The following is a 22,525-nucleotide window of genomic DNA, read 5'->3' on the forward strand; positions in this document are numbered from 1 at the left end:
TCTGGAATGCCCCCCCCCCCCCCCCCATGCAAAACAAGCATGCAGGCGACTTTGCAGAGCTTTTCCATTTTGCTGCAGCTTTAACACCGACTGCTGGATCCTTTATCGACACGGCGCACGCCTTTGCCCAATTTGCAGCACGTCTTCATCCATTACTGCTCAGCAGACTGAGCATGTAGTGCTGCGTTAGGGTCTTACCGCTCCACTGACTGGATGGCTGACGCTTCCTTAAGCTTTATGGCTTAAGGAACGCCGTGACACGTTCGCAGTTGTTTAGCTGTGAGCAGCTGCGGCGCTGTCCCTCTGTTTCCAGATTGTAGCCCCGGGGCCTCAGAGCGGCCCTTTACTGGGAGAAAGTGCCGGTTGAGAGTCAGACTATTCAGCCTGGGGGGGGGGGTGTTCCCCTCTCTGGGGTGGAAGCTCTGCAGAGCAGGCCTCTCGTGGCTCCACAGTCCTCTGCATTAGCTCCAGGCTGCTTCTGTTTTCACTCCAGTGTTGTGTGTCTTTTAATGTGCTTCATATGATCTGTAGTGATTCTGCTCGATGCGATTACAGCATCACTGAGGGACCGGAGACAAGCCACTCGCCCCCCCCCCCCCCCAGGCAAACTATAGGCTGGTAGAAATGGCCCGTAGTTCTGAAATCTGCAGAGGACTGTCTGTGAGCGGCGCAGCGTGTGTGGAGGTTTCCTGATGGCGACCTGCTCATCCTCCTTCCGGGGTGCAGTCCTCTGTCTGTCGTTCACTTCTGAGCCCCCACACGCACACATTTCTGAAATAATCTCACTCCGAAGAAAGATCCCCGCCCAAAGGAGAAGCCTTCATATCCACAGGAAGAAAACTGCTCAGTCGTTTAGAACTCACTCTCTAAAGTATTTGGCTTTTGAGCATGTAAATAAACCGTTATTTATCCAGCATGTTTCCGGTTTCTGACTCGATCACACGTCCGATCCTCAAACCTCCTGTCGTGTTGTCGACTTGATTGTCTCAGCCTCGTGTCCTTTTGTCTTGCTGTTCGTGCTCTCCCGACTATCCTCCCATGATCCCTTTTTAACGTTCTTTCGTTGTCTTTTCTCTGACTCGTTATATTTCTAAATGTCTCCACTGAAGTGTTTTAGTTCCTCTGCGTGTTTAAATGGCAGAGACACAGGAGTGTGATGGGAAGAGGGGAACAAGAGAGGGAGCGACAACAAGCCTTTTGTTGAGAAGTTGAGCAAGCCCAAAGTGCCCAGTCAGCAGCTTGTACTGTGTATATCAGCCTTGTGTGTGTGTGTGTGTGTGTGTGTGTGCGTGCGTGCATTGTTGGACGGAGGGGAGGGTTTGCTCCCATCTCTGTCAACCACTCCCATAAACCGCGGTGGACAGACGGCGTGGATTGTGTGGCCCTGACGCTCCCGCTACAACCGCCGGGTTGGCTCTCTCTCTCTCTCTCTTCACTTTGTCCCTCCCTCTTCCTTTCTCTGTCACTCACTGACTCAAGCCGCCACTCGCCTCATCGCTTCATCCTCTCTTCCCCCCCCCCCCCCCCCCTCGCCATCTTCCGTGACTCCGTCAGACTTAATTTCCGTCTCTCCGTACGGAGGAAGCCGTCGATCTGCTGTTAGCCGAGGTTCCCGCTGCTGCAGGTGCGACTGGGTTACGTTTGAGTCGCCGGTGTCTGAACGTTATACGTATACCGTAGCTTTGTTACACTTCGGCGTCTGCACTGGCAACGGGTCAAGTTGCCTTCCTGGGATTAAAGGAAGTCACATAGGTTGCCGTTAAAATCGTTTCGGTTGATTACGCGGTGATCAGAAGTCAAATGTATCAGCAGCAGTAGTTCGTTAGTTGATCGGATTCTCGTGTGCATCATGCCGATAGATAAATGGCTGGGTAAAATAAGTCATTGGGAGCGACATCGCTGGCTGTAATTAGCATTGTTCATCGTATGTTCTCGGGGAAATGCTGCTCAGTCGAGAGGGTGACTGTAGAGCAGCGACATCTTGGTGTAAGACTGTTTGATGGCAGGTTGATCCACTGCAAACCACAATCAGGGGGGGCATTACTATTTAACATTCGTTCCCCCATCATCTCATTACCTCACAAGGTAATGTCATCATCTAAATGTTTACCAGGCTTATGATGTCATGGAATTCAACGGCGTCGCTCTTCGTCTAATACCCTCCTCATCGTCTGATAAAAGTCTTGCGCTTTGTTCTGCAGCCGTTCCTCTTCTCCTCTTCTCTCTCGTCCATTGTTTTTGACATTCACGGTTCCAGGACTGGCCTTTATTTCACAAACATTAATTCACTGCACTTGAATAGTATTACTAAAGATTGAATGTTACGTTTCCTCTGGGTGACATTTTATTATTTATTAACGCACTATGAAAATGCTCCCTGGTTCAACATGACTTGGTGTCAGTTTTCCGCTATTGTTAACTCGCTAGATGCAGCAGCGCATCTTTCAGACCTCTTTCACCTTGTTTTGTTTTTGGCCTAACCCTTGGCCGAAGAAAGCTGCGTGCCCTTTTCTGTTGGGCTCTGCTGAGGGAAAGCCCGTTGGCGCCTGCTGATGATCAGCTCAAGGGCATTTTTGGACCGCGATGGCGTTCGGCGGTTCTGACACGAAGGACCGTTTTAGGTTTTCTCCTCCATGTCTCTGCGTGTTTCCACAGATCAAAAAAAAAAAGACACAAGTCTGCATCTTAAGAAGGTGGCCATTTGTTAGTCAGCTGCATAACGAATCTCATTGTGAGACATGCCGACGGGTGAGTCACCTTGAGTGAACGGCGTGGGCTGTTCTGACCCATAGGCTGAGCTCGTGAGTCAGTGGATGTGCGTGCGGCCGAGTAATCGGGCCTCATGGAGTCATTTTGTTGGATGTCTTCGTGTTTATTCTTAATGTAGACTCCTTGAATCGGATGATCAAGCCTTTCCTTGGCAGTGAGACGTTCGCTGGCCCGTCGCCCGGAGTCTTGGCCAGTGGTGTCATCGCCTCCCCAGAAGTCGGGCCGACTCCATGGCTTACTGGAAATCTGAGAAATGGACAAGGGAATTATGCAGTTCCCATGTAGATCTGCAGGTACACTGGCTGCATAGTCTGGTTGATTTCTATGTTATTTTATTTCAGGTTTGAGACAGGATTCAGGGGCGAGATTTTTTTTTTTATCATGATTAATATTTTATAATGCCGATAGCGGCCTATATCATGAGCCCTGCAAGTACGTTTTGATACAAACTGTTTTTTTTTTTTTAAATCCATTTTATTTTGAGTTTTTCTGTTGTAGGTTAATTTAATCTTCTGTACTGTGAGCAGATCCAGTCCAGATGTTAACGCCAACACATCTGTCTGCCTCATTCAAGCACAACGAGACGAGCGGGCATGCAGTTCTCAGCCATATTATTTGCGCTTCTTTATTTTGATTGGCTGTGGGGCTGAGGACGCAGAGGAACACCACCAACGCTACTCGCGCTCAGCTCCCCGCTCATTGCGTGGCTTGTTTGGCACACGGCGTTATTTATTGCAAAAGCTTAATGCTACCTTTTGCGAAGTTCGGGAGGGGAACGGATTCCTCGGTGGAATATGCAGTTTCAAGTTCAGATGAAGGGAATGTGAAGTCACTACCATCATCTGTTTCGTGAGATGTTCTCTTTGTCAGATGAGACTTTCTGGACCTGCTGAATAATTCAGCGTCTTGGTGGAAGACGGACTTTGCATCTCGTTCATTGACGAGGCTTTTTCTCTACCGGCCTCCCGACACTGCGCAGTAAAATGTGCCGTTCCCCTATTCCCGTCTCACCATGGCAGTGTATGTCGTCGTTCGTAGCAACGGTTGGTCACAGAGCTCGTCGTTTGAAGGGGTGGGGGGGGAGGTGGGGGGAGCTCTGACCTATATAGATCACGTTGTTGACGGACCGTTGTTACCTTGGCCTCAGGTCCTCGTCTGAATACATTAATAGATGGAAGCCTGCAGCAGGTGTTGGCGCTGTGTTATCTCACGACTCCTGATCAATAACGGTGATTCTGTGGATCTATGCTATCCTGATTTATCGATGCAATGGTCCCTCTTCACTCAGCTGCGGCTGGTGTTAATCGCCACAGAGGATTGAAAACCCGTCGACTGTCTCGTATGTTGTGTTTTTAATGACGCGTGATCCACGCCTGCGTTTGTGCTTAAGGGATGACCAATCACCCAGTTGCTCATCTCAACGTGAGATCTTTGCTGTGTATCTCTGCACTTTCTTTCAATTGAGCCTCTGAGATATGGACGATTGCCTTGACAGCTTGGTTTACGGAAGTTGTAGCCATTTTGATTTATTTGAACGTTTTGGTTTCAAAAATTAAAAAAATTAAGGGGTGCAAAATGTAAGGCGCTGCGTGTCGGAGCTTATTTTGCCAGAGAGCTTTTCTGGCTCTGCTGTATTTTGAAAAAGGCTTAATCCCTCAGCCATGATGGCGTAATGGCTCTCGGTGGCTCATCAGTCTCAGTCGCTGGTTGCGTTTCGGTTCAAGCCGTGTAAACCAGTCTTGCCTGTGTTGTGTGTGAGCAGCCACGGATTGGCTCATCATGTCTGCTGGAACAATCTGAAATTAAAGATGTGAGCTCAGAGCATTTCACCAAATAAACACGTTGAGCATCAGGGAATGTCAGAACAGATTAAAAGCCCCTCTGCCCTGCTGCATGTATCCCCCCCCCCACACACACACACACACTCTTTATCTTTATCTCTCCTACTCAGCTGAGCTACCTCCTTTCATCTGTGCTCCTCTGTTCCATGCTTTCCCCTCTTTGCCGTCCTCTCCTCCCTTATGTCTGTCGGCTCGGTGGCGCAGAGCTCACAGGTAATTAGGGTCGGCCTTGTCACGCACCAAGGGCGGCAATCGGAGCTGCAGCTCAGCTGGTGGGGAGTTTCAGGGCAGAGACGGATCTGGAGCGGTTGCTGTCGATCTGCTGCCTGCTGCTAAGCATCGTCTGTTTCCAAACCCAGCATCCAGAGAAGACCTTCCTCGTGTTTGGCTCACATCATCATATCAATGCTCTATGCTGTGCTCTTTTATGTCGGTTCAAATTGATCTGGATTTCTTGTAATTCTTGTGATCGGCCATGTGAAATATCCCCTCCCCCAGCTTTGTATGTATAGATCTGATCAGTGGAGAATAGTTTCATCTGCCTCTCCATCTCCACGCGCTCGACATAAGAGAACATCCCATTTCTGCCATGACGTTCTGCTTTTGTAGCAGGGAATATACATCCAAGGCAATGCAGATGCACCATGAGGAAGAGGAGGTGATGATGATGTGGTGTGTTAATGCAGACCTAGGAAGACGGTGTCACAATGGTTATCTGTATTTGTTTTAAATGATTTGTGGTTTGATGTATCACTGCTTTATATCTCTGCTCTTCACTTTAATCTCTTGTCAGGTTCCACGTACAGCGTTCTCTCCACCATGCCGTCAGACTCTGAAAGCAGCAGCTCCCTCAGTAGTGTCGGTACGTATAATGACCCAGAACGACTGCTGTATCTGCCATGTCGGGTTAGACAATCTGGGCATCCATCTGCCTTTCATTTGCATGCAGGAGATTACCGATGGTTTCGTCTTTTAAACACAAGATCTGTTCTGCAGTTTTACAGCAAATTGTCTAAACAAATCTAGTAACCGACTAGAAAAGTACTCAGAGCACATACCTCCCCCAAGCAGCTCATTCCCCTCGTAATTGGATTTACACCGTCCACCTGGTGATCTGGATCATCATTAAAAGGTTATATGTAAAGGTTTGTGTGTTTTTAACAGATGTTTTATTCCATAAATGGGTTTTAATGTTAAAATGTAATATTCTTTTCCTGGCCTCATTCTGGATCAGATCCAGAAGACATTTTGCATGAGAGTGCATATCAGACCCCTTTGACAGATTTCTTTTTTCTGTAATCCTCCTGTTAAGACCCGGCCTAGGGGAACCGAGGCGTAGCATAAAGGAGAGTAGGCTGGTTGATATACAAGCGATTTTATTTTAAAGCAACAATATAAACCGCTGGAAAAAAGAACACAAACACACACACACTCCGAAAGGGAGGCGGAAAACGCAAAACAAATGGGAAGCGTGGCTTCAGGGCGGGCCCAGGCCAAAACGACGAACAAAAACCAGTCACTCTACCAGCTTCACTAAGCCCTGGGAGGAAACAAAAATACAATACTTAATCCTAACTAACGCTAACATAAACAGGGGAAAATGGTTCAAATGAAATGGCGGCCACACCCTTACTGCTTCTACCATGCACCTCGACACACACAGTCCCACAGGCAAACCTCAGGGATCACACATTCACTAAATTACACACAGACCCACTCACGCTCAGTCACAGATCGGTTTTCTCTCAGCACAACGACACTCTCAGCACGTTCAGCAGCTCATCAGCTGATTCAGTGCAGCCAGCTGAGCATCGGGAGGGGAGACTGTCACCTGGTCGAAGATGGGATGGGCGACAGAGCTCTCACACCTGAGAAAAGGCAGCACAGCACACCACCACCCCCCACACAGGACCGGCGGGGGCCGTAACACCTAACAAACACACAGACATTAACTCCCGAGTCCCTTTTTAGGGACTAAATATTTATAGAGTTGACTTTAAGTGTTAACTCTATAAATATTTGTAAAAATGTAAGTTAATGTTAATTTAATGTAGTGCATATTTTGCAGCTTCTTTTGAATTTGAAATCCAGCTAAACCTTTTCCTCAGCGGTGGTGTTCTTATTCTCTGCTGATGTGCTGCAGGCTCGCCCGTCAACGGCGACGCCTCCTCCTCGCCTCCTGCCATCAACGACAACCGGCCGTCCGGCGACCACCTGGACACCATCCTGTTCCAGCTCCGCCAGGTGACCAGGGAGCGGGACGAACTCCGTAAGCGTCTGGCGTTGGCCTCGCCCGGGACCACCTTCGACGACTGCAGGTACAGACCCTGTCCTGCCAGGAGGTTGTTGTGTTCCTCCTCTGGTTGCACCTTTATTATGGCTGTTCTGTGCTTCTTGTGACTAATAAAATGCATCAGGCACGTTTGTGGACTCTGCCCCTCTGAGAGCAATAACGCACAGGTTAGACTTTATCATATGTACTGTTTGCACTCGACAGGAGGCGGGGTCATAGCATCGTCCTGTTCATCCAACTTCCTCCTGCCTCGCTTATGTCTAAATTTAGTTAATGAGCTCCACTAACCAGATGTTTCTTGCGCAGCGGATGACTCGAAGGGCGCTCTGCTTAAAGCATTGCATGCTTTTCAAAGTGTTTTACATTCTGTCCAACCTTTTTAAGTCTTATCTCATGAACTATCAAAACAACAATGAGGAGGTTGGCTCTTGCCATCCTCCTATCTGAGCTGTCGTAAGAGGCTGATGAGTAGAGCGTTGCTGCTTTTCTCCCCAAGACCAAATTCCAAAGCCAGTCACGACTATGAGCGCCTGAAAAGCCAGTGCATGAGGGCCATGGCGGACCTGCAGTCGCTCCAGAACCAGCACACCAAAACGCTGAAGAGGTGCGAGGAGGCTGTGAAAGAGGCTGACTTTTATCAGTAAGTGCTTCTCCCGTCTCACCATTCCTGTTTGACCATCTCTTGTGGCTTTTGAAAAACTTCATTTGCAAATATTTACCTTTATGTTTTTCTTTTTTAAATACAATGCACGTTGCAACAGCTGCTCGTTTCCACACAAAACATGCAAATTGTGTGTCAGGTGCAAAAGTATAAGCAGAGTACAAACAGTCTGTCGCTTGCCATTTGCCTCGGTGTCGTGTACGAAACATTGTTTTATTGCATTGTCATGCAACAAACGGCAGCGTGATATTTCTATTGGAGTAATTGGGAGAACATCCCTCGGAGCTACGGCTGGCTTTCACATTGAGACTTGGCAGAACATGCATGAATTCACGAGCCTGGTTAATAGTCATTAATGTGTTTGAACGATTCAACCGCACGCATCATCAGCAGAGACCAAACACTTGCAGCGCGTAGAAAGAAACCTCCTGTTGGAGTTAAATATTCTCCAACATGAGAAGCCAAAGGCCTTCAAATTAAGATGATGACCAAGTAGGTAATTAGAACATTGTATTTGGTTGATTGTGTATGTTTGTGCCGTTACTACTTCACCGAGGAGTTTAAGGTTCCGATCCGGTCACTAAAGGCCAGACTGACTCAACACCTGCTAGTACATTGGTACACTGACAAAGGAAGGACTCGGTAAATTCTGCAGAGGACATGAATCTCGGGGTGAATGCACAAATTGTTCATTTTCAGTGAGTAGGTTTTACTTGAGTTGCTGCGGTTGGGAAGAGCGAGCGAGCGAGTGAGGGAAGGGAAGGGAAGGAGGGAGAGCGGGAGTAATCTCAGACACCCAGAGCTCTTCATACGTTCATCCACCTGCAGAAGAGGAGGGAGATGATGTTAGCAAATCTGATATGCTCTAATATCGCCAACATGGCAAAGTATTAATAACGATACAAATAATCACCTACGGTTTCTGCTGTTTGGCTTTCCAGGCAGGCTCAGTTGATTTAATGGGATCATATTTACCCCCCAGTCTGATTCTCACGTATGTTTCCTTTCTCCAGCATGCTGCACAGCCGTGTCTTGGGGGAACACACCCTGCTGAAGGAGGAGATGGAGACGCTCAGGAGGGACGATGCCCAAATTGTCAGAGAGCACAACCACTTGAAACAGAACTGTGAGGAGTTGAAGCGACTGCACAGCCAAGACCAGAAAGAGCTGGCAGACCTCCGACTGCAGCAACAGCAGGTACGGTCCATTCACATGTCCAGATGTTATTGGGGCAAGAACCGCCTGCAGAGATTTAGGATTATGGAACGGGAGCTGAAGGCAATATGCAAATGTTCAGGAGCGTTCCTTCGCTGCTGCATCGCACCGGTTTTAAAAGTGAGAGGTTTTCACCCCTCTATATTTAGAAATCACAGATTTTTGAACATCAAACACTACTGCTTGTTGTCCCCTATGCACTGAGCGCTTTGTTCTGGATGACGCCAGCTGTTTTGAACTACTGTGAAGTGCTGTTGCACACATCGCACACGGGAATATTGCAGTAGAGCGCAAGACTGCCAAGGAGAGGGAAATGCACACGCATTTCTGAAAAGGGCAAATGCAGAAGAAAAGGGCTTTGCCTTTTGGCAAAGGCCACACTGACCCAACCCATGTAGCTGCATCGGTGTCTGCTGTGGAGAATGGGTCAAAACGGGAGTCAGCAGGGTCTGTATCAGCTTAACCTGCCATGCCCAGGCCCAGACTCGCATGGGAAGAAATATGCACATTTTTATTTACACTATTTATTTTTACATGTTTTATTCAAATGCAGGGAAAAGGAAGGTAATGCAGTAAAAAAACTATTTCACTCCTAGAATGACGACTCCAACTATAATGACCAGGTCACAAGTCCTTCTTTTTAAATCCAAAGGGACCCCTCTAACATCTGTTCCCTTCTGCCAATGCTCCTGTATTTAAAAAGAAGGAAAAATAAGCCATTGTTTTAAGCTATCAAGGATTTGCTTGTGCTATAAAAATAGAATCCTGCACACACATTGATGCCGTCTGTGCTTGAGGTGGGGCTCACCAAATGAGGCCAACTTCAGGTTCACCGGATTGCATCAACATTTTGAGCACCAGTGTGGTATAATGCTTCGGGTGACTTTGTTTCCTCTGCAGGTAATGAGAGAGAAGGGCTCATCGGAGGTGTTAAACAAACTGTACGACACGGCCATGGACAAGTTGGAGGGTGTGAAGAAGGAGTATGATGCCCTGAGCAAGCGCCACAGTGAGAAGGTGGCCAATCACAACACAGACCTGAGCCGCCTGGAGCAGGCCGACGAGGAGAACAGGAGGCTGCAGAAGCAGATGGACGCGCTGCTCAAACAGCGAGACTCGGCCATGCACTACCAGCAGCAGTATTCCACCTCCATGAGGAGGTGAGAGCGTCGCATGCATGCATAAACAAAAGACATTAGGTGGATCTGAGCAGAGTTTCATTCTGGGGACTATAACTCATTGGTTTCTAGCTAATATTGTTCAAGCCTGTGCTGGTTCCTTGAGCTGCAGGCGACATATCATTTTATATGGCCATCCCATAAAACTGCTCAATAAAATGATCCCCATCTTCCTCTGCCATCCCAGGTTCGATTCAGTGCAGCAGGAGCTGAACAAGTCCTCTGCCCAGAACAAGGAGCTGCAGAGGGAGATGGAGCGCCTGCAGGCAGAAGTGACCCGCTACAAGAACCTCCAGCTGAAGGCGGCCAAGGACTGCGAGAAGTATAAGGAAGAGAGGGACTCTGTGTTCAACGAGTATCGTCTCATAATGAGCGAGCGCGACCAGGTGATCAAGGAGCTCGACAAGCTGCAGACGGCGCTCGAGGCGGCGGAGGCCCGGGTGAAGAACACCTCCTCCGAGAGGGTGGTGGCCAGCGAAGAGCTGGAGGCGCTGAAGCAGGTACTGGGGTCAGGCATGCATCGGTGGGGATCTCTGGCCAATCACGGCTGCCTAAGGAGACTTTCTGTGTAAACTATCTTCTGTCAGAGTTTAATATCAGTGTGTGTGTGTGGTAATGACTTGGGCTACTTATCACTCGGAGGATCAGAGACTAATTTTTTATCAAAGATGCTACACAAAATATATTTCAGCTCCGCAGCCTCTTTTTTTTTAATTTTTTGCAGGAATGGAACACAAAAGAATATTGTGAACTAGAACTCTACCGCTCTGCATTAGGCCACAGATTTGTTTTCACATTGCACCTCTGTTGTTCTCCGACAGGAGCTGAACTCGTCACTGGTGGACCGCGACAGGGCGATCTGTGAGAGGAACGAGCTGCTGGAGAAATACTGCCACGAGGTGAAGGACAAGGCCGAGGCCCAGAAGGAGCTGAGTCAGGCTTGCAAGGACATTGAAACGGTCCGGGAGGAGAGGGACGTGGCCCGCAAGGAGAGGACGGAGGCCATCGTTCAAAGGGATCAGTTGCTCCGAGAGTATTATCAGGCTCGACAGGTAACTGGTGGTCAAAAGTTAGAGCCATGATGAAGCGCTTGGCGCATCCAGTAAACTGTCGGTCACTGGATTACAGAATGTCAGTCGAATGACCCTTGACCCTTGACCAAACGATGCTATCAGATAGCACTCTGAACATCCTTATGGGGGTCGCATACAGGGCACGGGAACCTCCTCCACATTTCCTTTCAGTCAAACACCTAGTCAGTATTTTCACACCAGATAAAGTCAACTTTATGATCATAAAATATTGGAGCAAGTGCTGTTGGTAAAAATAAATAAATAAATAATAATCATATTAATGTATATTCGCTGTTCTTAGAAACAAGACAGCGCCACCCTGGACATGGAGCGAGCCAGTAAGGAGATTGAGATGCTGAGGAAACAGTACGAGGCCATGTCCCAGGAACTGAAGGAGGCCACACAGGAGGCCGAAGTGGCCAAATGTCGACGGGACTGGGCCTTTCAAGAGAGGGACAAAATAGTGGCAGAGAGGGAGAGCATAAGGTCAGTCTGTGCAGGGATGTGCTGCGGATCACGGAGGACGATCTACTTCCTCGCCTCGACTCCTGTCTCCTCCCCTTCACAGGACTCTGTGCGACAACCTGCGGCGGGAACGGGATCGGGCGGTCAGCGATCTGGCAGATGCCCTGCGTAATCTGGACGATATGAGGAAGCAGAAGAACGACGCGCTGCGAGAGCTCAAGGAAATAAAGTGAGCGTCCGCCTCTCGGCTGACGTCACGCGTTGTGCTGCCCGTGCCTCGACAAGCTGTCGTTCTCGGTGTGGGGCGGCGCATGAGCTGTGATATTCTGCCTTCGGAGACATCTTGGAGCTTGACTATTTGCCAGGCGCTGTTTCCTTCTGCCCAGATTAAAAGTACTTCTTAAAACGAAACAAACGCAGTGTTTTCTCGATTGTTTTCTATCTAAACCACCTGCCTGCACGTTAGTTTATATTGAGTAGAACAGCTCCCCCTGCCGTCTAAAGTATATATGGCAGACATTTTTATGTCAAAGTACTGGAGTTGATTTCGTTCTGTGAACAAGGTAGGATTAGGATTTTAATTTCACAACCACCTTGGAGACAGACCCAGGAGACGTGCATCTTGGTCAGTGTTGCAATGTGTGCCTTTCTTTTTTAAATGTCTTATATTTTATTCCTTAAAGAGCAATGGAAGAAAGGAAGTAAGAAATATTTTCAAAACGTGCACACATTTTGAGTGTGACAAATGTCTTTTTCTCTTTGCCGTGAAGATCTCCCCTTAATTGCCCATCCTCCCTGAAGTCACTGACCCTTGACTGTGTTCTATGTCATCTTTTAAGGGAGAAGATGGAGAGCCAGCTGGAGAAGGAGGCCCGGTTCTGTCAGCTAATGGCCCACAGTTCTCACGACTCGGCCATCGACACGGACTCCCTGGAGTGGGAGACGGAGGTGGTGGAGTTTGAGAAAGACCGGGTAAGAGCAGCGCTCACTCGCTACTGCCACGCCGTTCTCCTTAGAGACCTGTAAAGACCAGCAAACTCAGTGATGGATTTTATAGATATTTGTGAGAATGAATGAATTTTCCATGCAATCTTTTTATTTGCTGCATTTGACAGGATGGCATGGATTTGATGGCACTTGGTTTTGATATCGCTGAGGGGGTAAATGATCCGTATTTACCAGGAGATTGTGGAATATTTGTGACGAGGGTGGACAAAGGGAGTATCGCAGATGGAAGGTTAAGGTATGAGCTGCCATGAAATGTTGCCCCATGGAAACATTTAATACAATAACAGTTTATTAAATTCCTGCTCATTCATCGGCTTTTGTTTCCAGAGTGAATGATTGGCTGCTGAAGATTAATGACATTGACCTGACCAATAAGGACAGGAAGCAGGTGGTGAAGGCGGTCCTTAACGGGGGCGGCTTGATAAACATGGTGATACGAAGAAGGAAATCTCTTGGAGGAAGGTTCGTCACTCCTGTTCACATCAGCGTCGCGGGACACAAAGGTACGTGAACGTGACAATCATTACTTCCTCACGAATTCATTTGTATGTGCTCGAGTATTCTGTCTTTATAAAACGTGTTCTTTGTTCAGACAGTGGGATTGGACTGGAGAGTGGCGTGTTTGTCGCTGCCGTTGTGCAAGGCAGTCCAGCAGCCAGGGAAGGTTCTCTCACCGTGGGGGATCGACTGATCGCTGTGAGTCTGCTTCATTTAATGAAGTCCTCTTATTTATTTATTTTACCTCCAACAATCATTTTTCTAGCAGCATTTGTTAGTTGGTTGGTTTGTCTGTTGGCAGAATTGCACAAAAACGAAATGGGGTTTCTATGAAACTTGTGGAAAATTCTGGAGTAGATCTCCTTAGAGGGGGTGTGTACTAAACAGTCACTGAACGTTGGACGAGATCTGGAGGAAGGGGTTGGTGTATTTATTTTAACGAGAATAAAGGCAACCATTGCGACCGTGCACATGCCTTTTTTGGATTTGGTTTGAATGCCCTCCTTTTCTTTTTTTTTTTTACTCAATCTTTTGGTTTCTCCCACACTATAGCTCACAAAAGTTCTTTAAACTTTCTAATCCAGGCCTTGCTCTTTTCCGGAGCTCCTGATAAGGCAGGATTTGGTTCGGCTCTCCTGCTTTGATCAAACCATCTAAAAACGTGCAGCCTTTGAGGGCTAGGTGGAGCTGCTTTCTCACACACGCTTGTGCTAAATCCACACCTGAGAGAGAGAGTGAATGTCAGAATGATTGCTGCGTATCTCCATGTTATCTTCTTTTGAAAAGTATCCTTGAAAAGTCGCAGCACATGATTCCTTTTTTAAAAGTTATTTAAACTAAGCCTGTGTTGGCTTTAAGTCCAGAAGCACTCTGATATCTGTGCAGCAGCAACATACCTATATAGCTCGGCAACCACAGTTAGACAGATCTTAATCATTGGAGCCTATAGTATCTATCCTGCCCTAGTGGACCTTAATCACATTAGCATATCAGTTTCTAGAGCTACTTATTATATATAATATTAAATGGTTGATTTGTTGGCAATACAAAAGCTCCCGAGTGTTGAATCAGCTATGAAATATGCATGGGCTCCTTGTCGGTAGCTGAACTCCTGTGAGCATCTTTGAACTCCCCTCTGAGCCATAAAGTATCAGATTGTTTCCATCCATCCATTTCTCGTTCCGTCCTCAAGTTATTTCACGATATAGCTCATCCATAATATATGACTCACTTTATTTGGTATCCTGACTGTTTCAAATGAGCGTCCTCCCCAGTGGGCCCGCTGTGCTTTGCAATGTGCATATTTGCAGCGTGAGGGTTCTTCAGACTGAAACGTTTAGGCCTAGATTTGTTTATGTTTACGACGCCGCAGCAGAGTGAGACGTGTCTTGGGTCCCACACTCTTATGTTCAAGGAGGTGCTACCTGTGTGTGTGCACCTAATTTAATATCTATGCACGCACACAAGCCCTCGGGCGAATCAAAAACAGACTTGCATTGGTTTAGCGTGAAGAACCCGTCTTTGTGTCGGTTGTAATTCTTTTCTCTGCTCCCCAGATAAATGGCATTGCTCTGGATAACAAATCTGTGACGGAGTGTGAGGCTCTGTTACGGAGTTGCAGGGACTCTCTCAGCTTGTCTCTTATGAAGGTGGGCCACAGTCGTCGTCCTGATCACCTGCTCTATGGTGTTACTGAAGACATTTGCACATGACTTCGTACTTGTCTATTTTGGTTGATGCATGAAGGGAATTGATTAGCTACACCCCTTTCTATTTTACAATTCAATGCACCATGTTCATGTCTTTTGTGTGACTAATTCTTTCATCTGACCTCCACAGTTCTTCCCTCACAGCACATCAGGCCAGAACATCTTTGAGAGTTTGCGCGAGTCATCGGAAAAGTCCAATGGGCGCGTGCAGCTGTCCGAGATTCACTCGCGGAATAGCCGCAACCTCAAACACAACAGTTCGACACAGACGGACATCTTCTGCCCGGACATCGGAAGCATCAGCACAAGTAGCATCTCTGGGGACAGGAGGAAGGCCAGGGTTGAACCTGATGAGGTGTACGGTGACGTCAGCAAACCGTTCTCCACAGGTTCCCTCCACGCCGTAGGCCTTCGGCCAGCCTCTGACTTGGGCGCGGGCCGGTATGGCCCCAGTGCTTTTCAAGCGTGCTGTCCCTACACAAAGGCACCGTCCTCCTTGCCCTTTGACCCCATCTCTGCCTCGGACTGCATCACAATGGAGACAAACACGGAGAAGAAGCACAGCGGTGGGACGTGGCCCAAAATGATGGTGGGAGGTATGTCGGTCGCGCCAGATAATGCCGGTCCAATCTCAGCAGCGGCTCAACTCTCCATCTACAAATCGCCCAAGCAGAGGAAGTCGATCTTTGATCCAGACACTTTCAAAACGCCTACTAAGATGGAGTACATGGCAGCCAATCAGATTGCAGCAGTGGCTGCCACTGCAATATCCCACTCGCCGCAGCCTTTGAAGGCGGAGTCCCACGCCTCCTCATCCACCCCTACTCCAACCCCCCCAACTCCACCCACTCGCAGTGACTCCTTTAAGTTCAAACATAAGCATCAAAGCAGCTCTGCATCCGACTGCACGATCACCTCGGATGGCAAGGGAGAGGCTGCCATCTCCATGGCAGCAGGAGAAAGTAGAGAGAGGAGCGAGCGAGAGAGGGACAGGAATGGAAACCATTATTTTCTGGAAGGGAAGGTGTTGACCTCAAGGAAGTCATGTGACGAGGACATTGGACGGACGAGAGGGGAGGAGCCAGAGGTGAAGAGGCCACGTCCTAAATCTGCCCCAGCCCTTCGCCGTAGGATGACCCCCCAGACCGTCACTCTTCCCACCTTCCAAGTGAGTCTATTTAAGGGTTCAAAAATGGATTCAGAGTCAAATTGATTAGAAGCTTCCCTCATGAAGAGAGAGCATGATGCATTTGAGTTTGAATCGAAGTGGGGATCAACATATCAAACAGTGCCAGTGGCCCAAAGCACCCGCTTTGTGATCGAATGTGCAGCTCTGTCAGAGTTACGCCCCTGGGACTCCCCCTCGGTCAGTGTGTGTCGGGGTGATGGATGGCGCTGCACACAACGGCTCGGATAACCGTGCCTGTTTGCTCTCGAGGGCCCCCAACAAAGAAAGCAGGGGGTTAATTATATTGTTGTGGGTTGTTCATTCTGTCGTTTTACTCCACTCGTATGGTACACGTCTGTGTGGCGTTTTCTAAGGCAATGGGGATATGACACCGTTTGTTTCTGCCGTTCCCCGCAGAGCTACTCTAATGACGAACACTCCCCAGAGCCCAGGGACATGCTGCGTTCCTCCCCGAGTCGCTCTCACAGGCACAGCGTCGGCTTCGTCCCCACAGTCTACAGCGGCAGCCTCCCTCCGAGTGAGTTTCCACGTTATTCCCATACGTTACATGCCCTCACCATATTCATAGGCCCCTCCCCCTTACCTTGGTGGGATCATCCGTGCTCTTTCCAGATTCAGCCCACAGAGGCCTGTCTCCTTGCCCCGCCGTGACGGCGGTGATGAGGAACCCGGTGTACACCGTGCGCAGTCACCGCGTTCATGCCAGCAACTGTCCATCCGTTGCGTCCCAGATATGTCATCAGCACACCCACACCAGGTTTCCTTCTTCTCTCACTCAGCGTTTCCTTTAACTTTTCTTTTTTTTTTTAAACCCTGTGGTCTCCATTAAGAGCTCCTTAATTGTCAGTTCAGCTCTCTAACTGGGCCTGTTATGATGACTAATATTTTTAATCATCCTATTTCCCTGAGGGGCAATACCACATAATTAAATTTTGGGGGTTGGATGAAAATAGTTTCCTGCTGTTGCTTTGTTTTAGTATTGTGCAGTTGGGATTTAGTTCAGCCCGTCATTTTCATTAACTGTGAAATTTGAAGCATCTTGCACGTTCAACAGCTCTGCAAGGATTGTTTGCATAATTATGAGTGATGTCTAAGGATTTTTCTTTCCTGCTTTGTCTTCGTAGCCCGCAACACCAGGGTCGTCTGAGCCTGGACCTGAGCCAGCAGAAGCGTACCAACGACTACTCTGAATCCATATCGTCACGTAGCAGCAGAGCGTCACACGGTACAAACTCACTGCCCTCCAGTGCACGGCTCGGTCAGTCTGACACGCACGCACGCATACACACACACACACAAAGGTCACTGGTATTCAATGCTCCTTTCCATTTGCGGATATTGTGTCACAACGTGCATGCCTGTATCCTCTCATCCCTCCGTCAGGGTCTTCCAATAATGTCCAATACCGCACGGAGAGGATCAAGCTGCCCTCCACTCCCCGTTACCCTCGTTCCATGCTGGGGTCAGACAGAGGTATGACTCGTTGAAATAATCAAAGAAGCTTCAGTTCCAGATGCAGTACAGAGGATAGTTGTTACGCCATGAGTTATCCTGAGCAGAAGCAGGGGTGGGAATCTTATACTTCAATATTGTTTTCCTATTTGGAAATCTCACTTAGACGCCTGAATTGTTAACATCCTTAAGACGCTTAATCATTCGTTTTACCACCAAAATAACACAGACCTGGCTCCTGCACACGGTGTTTATGTGCATCGAGCAAGGTTGGATATTGAACAGACACAAATTAATATAATCGCCTCTGAGAAATTCAGTGTCTGTCAGGATATCACTGAAATGTCAGGATGTCTGTGGCTGTGAAGGTCATTAGAGCTCTATTATGACAGAATGGTGAACAGACGAGTGAAAACAGACTTCAGTATATTCTGAGTTGATGAGATATGAGTTATTTTGCCTCATTTTCTGTCTGTCTTCCTCTAAATCCAGGTTCCCTCTCTCACTCAGAGTGTAGCAGTCCCAGTCTCATCACACCTCCACAGTCGCCACTCAATCTGGAGACATCCTCATTTGCCAGCAGCCAATCACAAGGCTCCATTTCCACTTTACCTCGTATCTCAGTCAGCCCTATGCCAATTGGGGAGCGCAGGAAAGACAGGTACGACCAAAACGACTGTACGTGTTGCTGACGCTCTCCACATCCAGTATTTAAAAGATTACTTCAGCGAACTGGAAGTCATAGTAATGTGTCTCATTGATCGGATTGATGGGATGCTGAGAAAATTACTCTCCAAAAGTTGTGGTTATCCTTGAGTAGGTGGTCTGTCTACTCTGAGATCCTCCTTGGCTGTTTCAAATGTGCTTCCAGGCACCATGGTCTTTTGCAGTCAGTTGTGCAATAGCTGATTGGAATTCACCCTGAAATTCTATCAAAGCTCTTCAATAGTTTTTCGGAGGACTCTTGCTGTTTTTAAAACCAGCATTGGTTTGCAAGTATGCTGGAATTTAGTTCTCTCCGGCGCTCCGGTCTGTCTCCTATTCCTCAGTCTTTTACAGTGTCGCTGCCTTTGTATGACATTTGTGCTACGTTCTCCTCTTGATCTACCTCCCGCCTCTCTGCAACCTTCCACTTCCAGATCACTTTACCATAATCGATCTTTTCTAAGGATTCCTCTGGCTGCAAGGCCGAGGTTCTCCTCTCTCAGGAGCCTCAGGTTCGTTCTCCCTCGGTGATGAAATCAAGGGAATGACCCCACCCTTTCCCCAAAGTTGACTTCTTTCACATGCTTAAGAGCAGTTGGAGGAACAGAATGGCTCTCTGCTGTTTTGTTCACTACATGGAGTATGGTTTAATTTCAGATTGCTATTTATTTGCATGCCAGAGTATTCGTGCCTTGGGAACGAAAAAAGACCGGATGCTTTGCATTTGGTGAAGTTCAAAGTCCACCAGATCTTGGATGTTGCATGCTGTGTCCATGCGCCGTCATGACGACACGGTCAATATGCATGTATGCGTTAGCTTTAAGCCCCAGTCCCCATAGTGTGCAGTGTGTATGGCGTGGTATTATTATGCAGCCTTCTGAGTCATGTTCTTGTTTTTTCACCACCACTCTGTGCTCCTTTTGTCTCTGGCTGCTAATCCATTCCTCTACCTGCCTTCTTAGGACTGTATGCCGTGTACAAAGCAAATCTGTTTTGAAGACACTCCAAGCTCATCGTTTATCACATGATGGGGTTTCGCTTGCCTTGTGCTTTTACGATGTTGCACACAGTGTCCTCTGCTCTTTTAAATCCGATGTAAAGTGGCACTCCAGAGAGATGCTCACCTATTTCATCGCTACATTTCTGTGATGCTACCCATTTGTTCATGTTCCTCTTTCCTATCAGGCCATACTTGGAGGAACCCCGCAACGTCATCGTGCACAAAGGAGCCGAGCCTCTCGGCATCTCCATCGTCAGCGGGGAGAACGGTGGGATCTTTGTCTCTAAAGTTACTGGAGGTAGCATCGCTCATCAGGCGGGTTTGGAGTATGGAGACCAGTTACTGGAGGTATGGATGAGCTGCTTTATTTGTACCTCAAACAGGAATGCATTAGCGGGTAATATATGTGTGCAACTAGAAATATTGCTGCACTGTTACAAGTTTGCCACCGCAAGTGTATTCTCATTCCAAGAATTTCTTACTGAAAATTAAATCCAACCAGCAGCTATTACTCAAGGCTGTAGATGGTGCTAAAGCCTGTCATTACCCACCAAATAATCGTGTGTTGAGAATGAGGTGTAGTGTGATAATGGAACAATGGGGAAAAAATCCTGAATATAAATTAGTGAGTTGCATAACTACAAATAAACAATAATTGCAATAATGGCTTAAACCCCCACCGATGCAACTCTGCAAGATGAAACTAATCATAGAAAATAACCATGGCAACCTACCCTCAGAATCTGGAATCAGAATATCATTACAAGTTTCATAGTTACTAAAGAAAATAAAAAAAGCATTTCTCTAATGGTAGTATTCTGCAGGATCTAGCTCGGCAACCTTTGATAACTCCGCATATTCAGCACAGTTTTCAACTATGGTTTGATCCTAATTGCTTGTCTTTATTTGTTGGCATCAAATATTTTGTGAGCCTTACAAATTTAAATGCGTCAGACATCCTGGCGTGTCTTTGTCCTGTTCCATACGTTTTACCAACATGCAACGCATTTCTCTTCTTAGTATAATGGCATCAACTTGCGAAACGCTACGGAGCAGCAAGCCCGCCTCATCATCGGCCAGCAGTGTGACACCATCACCATTATGGCCCAGTACAACCCACACATGTACCAGCTGGGCAACCACTCGCGCTCCAGGTAACACGGTTTAGATGTCAAATATTGCACGTCCCCAGGTGTGCTGCTCGACTGAGTCCTGGATCACTTGACAGTAAAAGTTTTAGTTTAAGAAAATGACTTGTTTTTTTAAATGTAAATGCATATACAACCAGTTCTCTAAATGATCCCTGGATGATCAGAAAGTCATTTGAGTGTATTGTACTATTGTACACATTGGATCTGAGGCCTTATGTAATGTCATTTTTCTTGATGGGGCCAAATCTTTGTTTTTGACTTAAAAAAAATCAAATAAAAACCTCTCTAGCTCCCGCCTGGAGCCAGTCAGCGCTCAGTCGACTCCCCAGGGAAGTGGAGCTGCCAGCCCAGAAAATCACTCTGCCATCGATACGCTCAGCGAACAGGACGAGGGCACCCTCACGCCTTCCTCCAAGCAGACCACACCCACCACAAGCCCCCATAATTTCATCAGGTAATCCTCCACTAAATCCTTCAAGATGAAGGAGGAGGGAGGGAGGGGGGGGGGCGCAGCACTGCCTCCTCTGTTGGATATGGGATAAATTCCTGCCCGATTATATCTCAGTAAGTCTCTGACTGTCATCCAGAATGCCACCTGAGGGGAGCAGGAAGGTGGGGGAGCCTCGGCTTGTGATGGTACGCAGACCAGGGGTGGAGGTGGGAGTCGCACTGTGTGGAGGCAACCTTCGAGGGGTCTACATAGAGAGCCTGGATGAGGACAGTCCTGCAAGAGGCCCGGATGGGTTGCAGCCTGGGGACCTCATCCTGGAGGTGTGTACTCAAACACACAACTCACAAATTTTTGCCAAGAAATCGGATAAAATATCCAAGGAGGGCTGTACAGAATGGGCGGACGTTAATTCACAAGTCTTTGAACACAGATTCTTAAATCATTACTGCAGAGACCGAGCTTTTGAATCTTTTTCAGTGGGTGTTTCTAGAGGTTCAATTAGGTACAACATTTTTTGCAACAAGTATAGGAATAACATTTATTTTTCTAGGTAATCTCAAAGCTAAATTATTTCTGAAATGTTGGAAAGCCTCATAGGATTTCTTACAGTAGATGAACACTGCCAGAAGGCATTCTCCTTTATCGGCCACTCCACATTGCTGATATCCAGAGTCCTGCAAACTCGTCAGCTCATCAGACCATTCCTGGCACACGTCACACCACATCAGGCTGTCCTTCACCCTTCTTTTCCTGTTGGTTTTCTGCCCCTCCCCCCCCCCCCCCCCACACACACACACTTAAATGGCACAAATCTAATACTGTGACACTTTGATACAGCTGGAAGATTGGAGGAGGTGGAGCCTTCGCTGGCATGGGAAATGAGTCGCAGATGAATATAAATAGTGGCTTACAAATTTCTCTGAAATCATTTTATTATGTGGAATATAAGTTCAGTTTCTGTTTACCCCCCCCCCCCCCCCCCCCCACCACCACCACCACCCTGCTTGTTTTTCAGTACAACTCGGTGAATATGAAGAATAAGACGGCAGAAGAGGTGTACGTGGAGATGCTGAAGCCTGCAGAGACGGTCACATTAAAGGTGCAGCATCGACCAGATGACTTCAGCATACACAAAGACGTCCCAGGAGACGGCTTTTATATTCGGTACATGCATTTATATTTATATAGACATGCACAAAGACTGTATTGTTGGGTGTCAATGTGTCACGGATCTGTGTGTGGGGGGACCCCCGTTAAGCTCCACGCTGCTGTGTATGAAACTACCTCTGGACTAGACGGGGGGGGGGGGGGGGGGGGGGGGGGGGAATCGCTCATCTAACCAATTATGTCCCAGATCCAACGTGTGACTGCAGTGCTGCTAATCACACCACAAATATAGATCATCTAGTCTCCTTGCAAGCTTCATTTTAGCAGTCGCTATTTTCCAAGCCAATGGAAATGCATTGTGTACAGATGGAAAATTGGGCTCCAAAATAGTCGCGTTTCATTGTTGGAAGCCCAGCCGTGTTGCCGCAGCTGCCTCAGTCACTTGTCATATAGGCAAGCGGGCTTGTGATGTCATCAGCGGTAAATACACTCCGCCTGCCTGGCTGTCACAGATAGCCTGCTCTGCAGTGACTTATGAGGCGAGCAAGGCCTGTACTGTCAATAGATTTCCCCGTTTCCTTTCTTACCCTCCTCGTATCGCCCCGATCCTTTATCTTGTTCTCTTGACACCTTTCTCATCTGATAACGCCCCTCCTCTCCATATCAACGTTATGCTTCCTGCCCGACTCTTCAAAACTCCTCATCTATCTTTGTCTCACCTTCCCATCAGAGCACTTTACGAGCGTGTGGGGGAGGCCGA

At 47.7% G+C, this 22,525-nt stretch overlaps 1 protein-coding gene across 1 annotated transcript; it reads left to right on the top strand.

Moving 5' to 3' along the window:
- Positions 1 to 2,738: 2,738 nt before the first annotated feature.
- On the top strand, positions 2,739 to 22,520 carry LOC137917068 (disks large homolog 5-like; the record flags this gene model as incomplete). Its single annotated transcript, XM_068759950.1, has 28 exons — positions 2,739 to 2,748; positions 5,404 to 5,472; positions 6,754 to 6,928; positions 7,400 to 7,543; positions 8,578 to 8,761; positions 9,680 to 9,939; positions 10,145 to 10,457; positions 10,779 to 11,009; positions 11,332 to 11,516; positions 11,599 to 11,724; positions 12,335 to 12,467; positions 12,611 to 12,738; positions 12,831 to 13,006; positions 13,096 to 13,199; positions 14,558 to 14,650; positions 14,841 to 15,878; positions 16,296 to 16,416; positions 16,512 to 16,656; positions 17,024 to 17,157; positions 17,283 to 17,372; positions 17,844 to 18,012; positions 18,491 to 18,568; positions 19,242 to 19,404; positions 20,077 to 20,210; positions 20,497 to 20,661; positions 20,795 to 20,978; positions 21,674 to 21,822; positions 22,496 to 22,520. Coding segments are annotated over exons 1-28 (4,926 nt in total), but the record flags the coding sequence as incomplete, so codon positions are not given.
- Between the last annotated feature and the right edge of the window lie 5 nt (positions 22,521 to 22,525).

The sequence above is a fragment of the Brachionichthys hirsutus genome, unplaced genomic scaffold (genome assembly GCF_040956055.1).
Source record: "Brachionichthys hirsutus isolate HB-005 unplaced genomic scaffold, CSIRO-AGI_Bhir_v1 contig_820, whole genome shotgun sequence".
NCBI classification, from domain to species: Eukaryota; Metazoa; Chordata; class Actinopteri; order Lophiiformes; family Brachionichthyidae; genus Brachionichthys; species Brachionichthys hirsutus.